The 10,130-nt window shown below is 42.8% G+C and overlaps 1 protein-coding gene across 1 annotated transcript in view; it reads left to right on the top strand.

The window, feature by feature from the left end:
• LOC133544075 (tubulin beta-6 chain-like) overlaps positions 1 to 7,607 on the top strand; it is an 11,768-nt gene extending 4,161 nt beyond the window's left edge. Inside the window, exon 4 of the mRNA XM_061889121.1 lies at positions 1,116 to 7,607. Within this exon, the coding sequence (XP_061745105.1) occupies positions 1,116 to 2,260 (1,145 nt within the window). The 3' untranslated portion in view covers positions 2,261 to 7,607. The remainder of the gene's footprint in view (positions 1 to 1,115) is intronic.
• Positions 7,608 to 10,130: the final 2,523 nt, after the last annotated feature.

Here is a 10,130-nt window from a genome sequence, read left to right as displayed (position 1 = left end):
CATTTACTGTACATGCACCACAACACCTCCAGGCAACTTCAACCCTTTACTAATACCCTCCTCCATTCACATCCTATCTCCCCGGATTGTAAATAACCTAATGTAAATAATCGAATGTATTTCTAATGTATAAACTTGTTATGATGCTATCTGAAATCACTATGTTCTCTGCTCACTGTACATATCCTACTAAGTAAGACCTACACTTTTTCAATGTCCATTTCTCTGTTGATGCAATTGTTGATGACTGAAGTACTGATATCAACCAAAGCTCCTCATCCCACCCCCGGATTGTAAATAATGTAAATAATTCAATGTACATACTATGATGATTAACCTTTGTGATGACTGTATTATGCTGATAGCATATATTTGTACCATGAATTGATTAACGTGGACCCCGACTTAAACAAGTTGAAAAACTTATTCGGGTGTTACCATTTAGTGGTCAATTGTACGGAATATGTACTGTACTGTGCAATCTACTAATAAAAATGTCAATCAATCAATCATGCATATGTGACAAAAACATCTACGGCTTTTAGAGAGTGAAGTGCACAACTGCGCACACAACAGCTGTAAATATACTCCTTCCCTCTTAACCACGCCCCCAACCACGCCACACCCACAACCACTGTGCGCTGTTTCCCGTCAGCTGCGGCTGATTGGCATCTGGCCACACCTGGTGTCAATCAGCCTGTTCCTATTTACACCAGCTTTCTCCTCCACTCTGCGCTGGAATATTGTCGTGTCGATGTCACCACTACCTGTCAACGTCATCAATGCTTGTCATTAAACCTGTAGCTGTTTGCAGCGTGCTGTCTTTTTTTTGCTAGTTCCTGTTTGCTGGATCCTGTTTCCTGTTTTCCAGTTTGGCTGTTCTTAGTTCCTGGTTTGTGTTTTTTCATTTCTAAAGATTAAATCATGTTTTCCTGCGCAATACCTGCCGCCTTCTATGCATCTTGGGGTTTTGTCACAAACTCAACCTGACAAGACTTAAACTTCTTTTATATTGTCATTCAAATTTTTACTTCACAGTACTGTACTAAATCCGGTATACCGTACAACCCTACCCTGAATCTTGTCAAACATTGGCGTTTATTTTGTCCAACCAGGAAACTCGGGCGCTGGCAACAACTGGGCAAAGGGCCACTACACGGAGGGCGCTGAGCTGATAGAACAGGTGATTGACCGGGTAAGGACGGAGAGCGAGGGCTGCGACTGCCTCCAAGGGTTCCAGCTGGTCCACTCCCTCGGCGGCGGCACCGGTTCCGGCATGGGCACCCTAATCATCAACAAGATCCGAGAGGAGTACCCCGACCGGATCATGACCAGCTTCAGCGTCATGCCCTCCCCTAAGGTCTCGGACACGGTGGTGGAGCCCTACAACGCCACCCTTTCGGTGCATCAGCTCCTGGAGAGCACCGACGAGACTTTCTGCATCGACAACGAGGCCTTGTACGATATCTGCTTCCGTACGCTCAAACTGACCACGCCCACTTACGGCGACCTCAACCACTTGGTGTCCATGACCATGAGCGGGGTCACCACCTCGCTGAGGTTCCCGGGGCAGCTCAACGCAGACCTGAGGAAGCTGGCGGTCAACATGGTGCCGTTCCCCCGCCTCCACTTCTTCATGCCGGGCTTCGCCCCGCTGACGGCGCGCGGGAGCCAGCAGTACCGAGCGCTCACCGTGCCCGAGCTCACCCAGCAGATGTTCGACGCCCGCAACATGATGACGGCCTGCGACCCCCGGCGGGGCCGCTACCTCACCGTCGCCGGCGTCTTCCGCGGGAGGATGTCCACCAAGGAGGTGGACGAACAAATGCTGGCCATCCAGCAGAAAAACAGCAACTACTTCGTGGACTGGATCCCTCACAACGTCAAGGTCGCCGTCTGCGACATCCCGCCCCGCGGCCTCAAAATGGCCTCCACTTTCATCGGCAACAACACGGCCATCCAGGAGATATTCCGCCGCGTGGGCGACCAGTTCTCCTTGATGTTCAAACGCAAGGCCTTCCTGCACTGGTACACGGGCGAGGGCATGGACGAGTTGGAGTTCACCGAGGCCGAGAGCAACCTCAACGACCTGGTGTCTGAGTACCAGCAGTACCAAGACGCCACGGCCGACATGGAGTCCGACTCGGAAGACGAAGAGGAGGAGGAGACCCCTTCCAGGACGGAGACCTCCGTGGTTCAGTCTCGAAAGGAAGTGAAAATAGAAACAGTGACAGAAATCAGTGAAGAAATTATCGATTAGTGGAAGACTTTGGGTCTGTGGTTCTGTTAAGTCCATGCGTAAACATTTCAACGACAAAACAAAAACCCCAAACCAGTGAAGTTGGCACGTTGTGTAATTTGTAAATAAAAACAGAATACACTGATTTGTAGATCCTTTTCAACTTATATTTAATTGAATAGACGGCAAAGACAGGATATTTAGTGTTCAAACTGAGAAACTTGAATTTTTTTTGCAAATAATTATTATCCATCCATCCATCCATCCATCATCTTCTGCTTATCCGAGGTCGGGTCGCGGGGGCAGCAGCCTAAGCAGGGAAGCCCAGACTTCCCTCTCCCCAGCCACTTCGTCTAGCTCTTCCCGGGGGATCCCGAGGCATTCCCAGGCCAGCCGGGAGACATAGTCTTCCCAACGTGTCCTGGGTCTTCCCCGTGGCCTCCTACCAGCTGGACGTGCCCTAAACAAATCCCTAGGGAGGCGTTCGGGTGGCATCCTGACCAGATGCCCGAACCACCTCATCTGGCTCCTCTCGATGTGGAGGAGCAGCGGCTTTAGGTTGAGCTCCTCCCGGATGACAGAGCTTCTCACCCTATCTCTAAGGGAGAGCCCCGCCACCCGGCGGAGGAAACTCATTTCGGCCGCTTGTACCCGTGATCTTATCCTTTCGGTCATGACCCAAAGCTCATGACCATAGGTGAGGATAGGAACGTAGATCGACCGGTAAATTGAGAGCTTTGCCTTCCGGCTCAGCTCCTTCTTCACCACAACGGATCGATACAACGTCCGCATTACTGAAAGATGCCGCACCAATCCGCCTGTCGATCTCACGATCCACTCATACCCCACTCGTGAACAAGACTCCTAGGTACTTGAACTCCTCCACTTGGGGCAGGGTCTCTTCCCCAACCCGGAGATGGCACTCCACCCTTTATTAACTTAGAATTTAATGGCAGCCACATATTGCAAAAAAGTGTGCACAGGGGCATTTTTAGCACAGTGTCACATGGCCTTTCCTTTTAACAACACTCAGTCAACGTTTGGAAACTGAGGAGACCAATTTTTTAAGCTTTTCAAGTGGAATTTCTTCCCATTCTTGCTTGATGTACATCTTAAGTTATCGTATTTTACGCTTAATTACGCGCCACACATTTTCAATGGGAGACATGTCTGGACTACATGCAGTACTTTACTCTTTTACTATGAAGCCACGCTGTTGTAACACGTGGCTTGGCATTGTCTTGCTAAAATAAGCAGGGGCGCTTGGATGGCAACATATGTTGCTCCAAAACCTGTGTGTACCTTTACAGCATTAATGGTGCCTTCACGGATGTGTAAGTTACCCATGCCTTGGGCACTAATACGCCCCCATACCATCACAGATGCAGCCTTTTGAACTTTACGCCGATAATAATCAGGATGGTTCTTTTCTTTTTTGTTCCGGAGGACACGACGTCCACAGTTTCCAAAAACAATTTGAGATGTGGACTCGTCAGACCACAGAAGACTTTTCCGCTTTGGATCAGTCCATCTTAGATGAGCTCGGGCCCAGCGAAGCTGGCAGCCTTTCTGGGTGTTGTTGATAAATGGCTTTCGCTTTGCATAGTAGAGTTTTAACTTGCACTTACAGATGTAGCGACAATCTGTAGTTACTAACAGTGGTTTTCTGAAGTGTTCCTGAGCCCATGTGGTGATATCCTTTACACACGGACGTCGCTTTTTGATGCTGCACCGCCTGAGAGATCGAAGGTTTGTAATATCATCGCTTACGTGCAGTGATTTCTCCAGATTCTCTGAACTTTTTAAAGATAGAGGGTGAAATCCCTAAGTTTACTTTTAATAGCTCATTGAGAGATGTTGTTCTTAAACTGTTGGACAATTTCCTCACGCATTTAACCACAAAGTGGTGACCCTCGCCCCATCCTTGTGTGTGAATGACTGAACATTTCATGGAACCTGCTTTTATACCCAATCATGGCACCCACGGCATGGTGTAGTGGGTAGAGCGGCCGGCCAGAAACCTGAGGGTTGCAGGTTCGCTTCCCACCGATTGACTTCCAAAAAAGCGCTGCCGTTGTGTCCTTGGGCAGGACACTTCACCCTTTGCCCCCGGTGCCGCTCACACTGATGAATGAATGATGAATGAATGATAGGTGGCGGTCGGAGGGGCCGTAGGCGCAAACTGGCAGCCACGCTTCCGTCAGTCTACCCCAGGGCAGCTGTGGCTACAGATGTAGCTTACCACCACCAGGTGTGAATGAATGATGGGTTCCCACTTCTCTGTGAGCGCTTTGAGTGTCTAGAAAAAAGCGATTTAAATCTAAGTTATTATTATCGTTATTATTATTATGTTCCCAATTAGCCTGCACACCTGTGGGATGTTCCGAATAAGTGTTTGATGAGCATTCCCTCAGCTTTCTCAGTCTTTTTTTTGCCACTTGTGCCAGCTTTTTTGTAACATGTTGCAGGCATCAAATTCCAAATGAGCTAAAATTTGCAAAAGATAACAACGTTTCTCAGTTCAAACGTTAAATATCTTGTCTTTGCAGTCTATTCAATTGAATATAGGTTGAAAATGATTTGCAAATCATTGTATTCTGTTTTTATTTACCATTTACACAACGTGTCAAGTTCACTGGTTTTGGGTTTTGTACCTTTAGTGTCCTTAACCATAAGGTCTCCGACAATTGAGAGCCAAAAACCAGCAATAAGACCTGGCGTAGATTTGCCTCAGGGAACTGAGAATTCCAGAAAATATAAACGAAGAAAGAAACAAGGCTAACTGGTAGCTCCATCATGGTTTCTTCTCTTCTACACTCGTTTGCTATGTCTGGTGACTTTGTTCGACCCTATAGCTTGGTTGGTAGAGTGGCCTGAGAGTTGCAGGTTCGATTCCCGCTTGTGCCATCCCAGTTACTGCCGTTGTGTCTTTGGGCAAGACACTTTACCCACCTGCTCCCAGTGCCACCCACACTGGTTTAAATGTAACTTAGATATTGGGTGTCACTATGTAAAGCGCTTTGAGTCACTTGAGAAAAGCGCTATATAAATATAATTCACAAATTCACTATTATCTCTGAATGTGTACCCCGCCTTAGCAAAAAAAAAAATTGTGCTGTCAATTAATCGGTTTAATCTGATTAATTACATTTTTTTTATTCGGATTAACCGTAAGTATTTATTACTTGCTTGCACAATTTAAATGAACAAACAAAAAAGGCTAATATTCAGAAATGTCATTCAGGAATTTTTTTTGGACTGTTTTACTTGAATGCGCATAATTTATTTGCTGAAAAAACTTGGTAAAGTCCAGCCAGGTTGTATTTGAGTGAGTATGCACTGACCGTATAACAACACCACCTTTAAGGTAACCATCCACGGTTAAGATAAAGGAACATCTACGGTCAAATATAAATGGGGGGGATTTTCTACCGCTTGTCCCTCTCGGGGGCCCGACGATGGCTGGAGCCTATCCCAGCTGCATTCAAGTCGCCACCTCACCGCAGGGTGAAAACATACTTGATTAATGCGATATTTTTTTCATGATTAATCATACGAGCAAACTCGTTATTTTTGACAACCTTAAAAAAAAGTCATAGATATATATGATACGTTTTATGTGTATCATAATTAATGATACTTGGTGCTGTGGAATATTCATACAATTAATTATTGTAATCTAGCTGCATGGCTTTTTTGCTCGTCAGCTACCTTTTACCATTTAATGTAGAATTTAGGTGATATGTTTGCTATACACATACTGTGTATATATATGTATATATATATATATATATATATATATATATATATATATATGTGTATGTATATTATGTATATATATATATATGTATATGAATATTATGTATATACATGTGTATGTATATATATATGTGTATATGTATGTATATATATATATGTGTGTATATATGTATGTATATATACATATATAATATGTATCTATATATGTATGTATTTGTATGTGCATGTATTTATGCATGGGTTTATATATGTATGTATGTATGTAGGTAGGAGTGGCGCAGTGGAAGAGTGGCCGTGCGCAACCCGAGGGTCACTGGTTCAAATCGCACCTAGAACCACCCTCGTCACGTCCGTTGTGTCCTGAGCAAGACACTTCACCCTTGCTCCTGATGGGTGCTGGTTGGCGCCTTGCATGGCAGCTCCCTCCATCAGTGTGTGAATGTGTGTGTGAATGGGTAAATGTGGAAGTAGTGTCAAAGCGCATTGAGTACCTTGAAAGTAGAAAAGCGCTATACAAGTACAACCCATTTATCATTTATACATACGTATGTATATTTATACGTATATGTATACATATATACATACATATATGTGTGTTTGTGTATATAGGCAAGTGTATATGTATGTATATGTATATATACATATATACATACATATATATGTATATATGTATATGTATACATACATATACATATATGTATATCCTGTACGTGTGTATATGTATATATATGTATATATGTATATATATACATACATATACATATATGTATATCCTGTACGTGTGTGTATATGTATATACACACATATACAAATATACATATGTATGTACATATATACAGTATGCATTACTCTCTTTGCTTAGTTGATGTGTTGAATTTGATTGTGTTTAAACTGTTTTTTAAAGACCTATATGTTGCAACTCCCTTATTTAAATACATATATAAATAATTTTAAAAAAGAACAAAAAAACGTGATAAAGTTATCCCAGCAGGCACATCAAAACAATCTTGAGAACTTGCAACTCAAAGCTGACATTAGAACAACATTCTTTTTGACGACTTTTAATCAATGTTGGGTTTCTGCCGTTGATTCGACCATTGACATTTTGGTCATTTCCCAACCAGCAACGTGGATCCAACGTCAATTTAAAAATACAACTGTTTTTAAACGTTGTTTCAAAGTAAATTTTAAGTGACATGTAAGTATAGTCAACATATCAATGTCCTGTTTCTGCCTGGATGGCAATAAAAACCTACAAAAATATTACAAATCTCACCTTTATTTGAAATGACCTCTAAAAAAAAAAATCTTTCTCCTGATATTTTTTATTTATTTGGCAATATAACGCCACGACAAGAACAACTATACTAAAACATATACTTCTAAAGTCCAAGAGGACTCTAACTATAGCCTGATGGACCGTATTGACACTGATAGCGTGTTCTTACTGTACGTCATACCATGTCACAACGTTTCCTCCCTCCGTGAGCAGCGGTCTGGGACTTTGAGATTACACATCATGTTGCCTTGAGTGTCTGTGCCATGTTGATAAGCACATTGCACGGTTGGTGCAAAATGTTCCCGTAATAAAGTTGGCTGGATGAATATATTTCCGCTGTCTTGTGCTCAATGACAACTTGAAAATGCAAGAGAAATTATGACTGCAAAAAAAAAAAAAAGGTTTTGTATTGGAGAACGGGAAAGATAAGGATTGGCGATGTTTACTGAGGACAAGAAGGGCACAAAGTCCTCAATGACGACTCAATGGAAATCTACGAAATCCACACTGAATTTGACATCAATTTGAATAATCAGGTAGCATTTTTTTGCATTGAAATCCTGAAAAAATGAGTAATTCCTGCAAAAGTTTCATAGTTTCAATGACACTTTCCAACCTATTTTAGATGGAACACTTTCTGAAATAATGAGCAATAAATATCACATATCACTAGTGTTGTCCAGGACCTGGTACAAAAATATATTTCAATACATTTTCGATACTTTTTTCTAAATAAAGGGCACCACAAAAAATTGCTTTATCGGCTTTATTTTAACAAAAAAATATTACAGTACATTAAACATATGTTTCTTATTGCAAGTTTGTCCTTAAATAAAATAGTGACTTGTCTTTTAGTGGAAAGTCAATCAATCAATCAATGTTTATTTATATAGCCCCAAATCACAAATGTCTCAAAGGACTGCACAAATCATTACGACTACAACATCCTCGGAAGAACCCACAAAAGGGCAAGGAAAACTCACATCCAGTGGGACGCCAGTGACAATGCGGACTATGAGAAACCTTGGAGAGGACCTCAGATGTGGGCAATCCCCCCCTCCCCCCCTCTAGGGGACCAAAAGCAATGGATGTCGAGCGGGTCTAACATGATGCTGTGAAAGTTCAATCCATAGTGGCTCCAACACAGCCGCGAGAGTTCAGTTCAAAGCGGATCCAAGACAGCAGCGAGAGTCCCGTCCACAGGAGACCATCTCAAGCGGAGGCGGATCAGCAGCGTAGAGATGTCCCCAATCGATACAGGCGAGCGGTCCATCCTGGGTCCCGACGAGCGGTCCATCCTGTGTCTCGACTCTGGACAGCCAGTACTTCATCCATGGTCATCGGACCGGACCCCCTCCACAAGGGATGGGGGGACATAGGAGGAAGAAAAGAAGCGGCAGATCAACTGGTCTAAAAAGGAAGTAAACAGACAAAGACTCCAAATTGAGCTGCTGACATATGAAGTAACATATTGTCTCATTTTCCATTGTATTACTTTGTCAAAATTATAAAGGACATGCGGTAGAAAATGAAGTATTAATCCACTTTTTCGTTTACTGTTAATATCTGCTTACTATCTCGCTCACTGCGAGGTTTGTTCTCCCGGGAAGCAATCGGACTATTCAGGACAAGGCGTGAAGGTAGGAACATATTTATTTCCCAAAACTCAAAAGGGTACAAAAAAAACCCAGAAAACAACCCTAAGACAAGCGTGCTTATCGCACCCGGAAGCTAAGGCAAAAACTTAGGACATGAAACTATAGACATGAAACAACTAACCAAACTATGGCATGGAGCAACTTGTGTAACTGTGGAATCCGTCATGGAACAAGCAGCAGGAATTAAGTAATGACGCCAGGACGACTGACTGGCAAAGCCAGGCTTAAATAGTGGTCTTCTTGATTAGAGCAGGTGCGTGTCCCGAACACCAGAGGCAGGTGAAACCAATAAGTCGCCATGTTGACCAAACAAACAAGGGAGCGCAAACAGGAACTAAAAGAGTCCAAAAAACAACAAAAACATAATCCAGACCACAGATCATGACACTTACTTTCTCTTTTAACATGATCCATCTACACTTCTGTTGAAATGTAATAATCACTTATCCTTCTGTTGTTTGATACTTTAGTTTTGGATGATACCACAAATTTAAGAATCAATCCGATACCAAGTCATTACAGGATCATACATTGGTCATATTCAAAGTCCTCATGTGTCCAGGGACATGTTTCCTGAGTTTCTACACATAAAATGCTTTTTAAAAAAAACGAAAGAAGATTTTGTGATGCTAAAAATATCGATGTAATCAAAATAGTATTGACGAGATACGCTCCTGTACTTGGTATCATTACAGTGGATGTTAAGTGTAACTCCACCAATGGCGTTTGTGTACATTTTGACGTGTGTAGTGAAGCATGTTTAGCTATTCCTCGTCCTGCAGGGATGATACTTGTAAGAAACTTACTTGATTTGTGACCATTTAGGCGAGGATTAGTGATTTAGAAGTAGCTAAAACACTGCAGACTGCGGCTGGACGTTAGCCGCTAGATAGCTAGCCATGTCTTAAAGAACCTCTTCCTGAGGGCGTTTCAGTGTTATAACTTCACCTTTATCGTTAGATTTTAAGCCAAAATGCGTCCGTTCTCCCTTTTCTGTTTACACCATGTGTCTGCTTGTAAGTACTCTGTGATTGTGCGCTGCCGAACATGCTCCTTTGCTCGTAAACCAGCAATGTCATGATGTGATGACAAAAGGGGGTGTGGGGGTTTGGTGCGATGGCTCGGTACTTTTTAGAGGCGGTATAGTACCGAATATGACTAATTAGTATTGATTGAAACTTTTATTAGTAGATCC

The sequence above is a fragment of the Nerophis ophidion genome, linkage group LG02 (genome assembly GCF_033978795.1).
Source record: "Nerophis ophidion isolate RoL-2023_Sa linkage group LG02, RoL_Noph_v1.0, whole genome shotgun sequence".
Lineage (NCBI taxonomy): Eukaryota > Metazoa > Chordata > Actinopteri > Syngnathiformes > Syngnathidae > Nerophis > Nerophis ophidion.
This window is presented reverse-complemented; position numbering and strand designations above follow the sequence as displayed.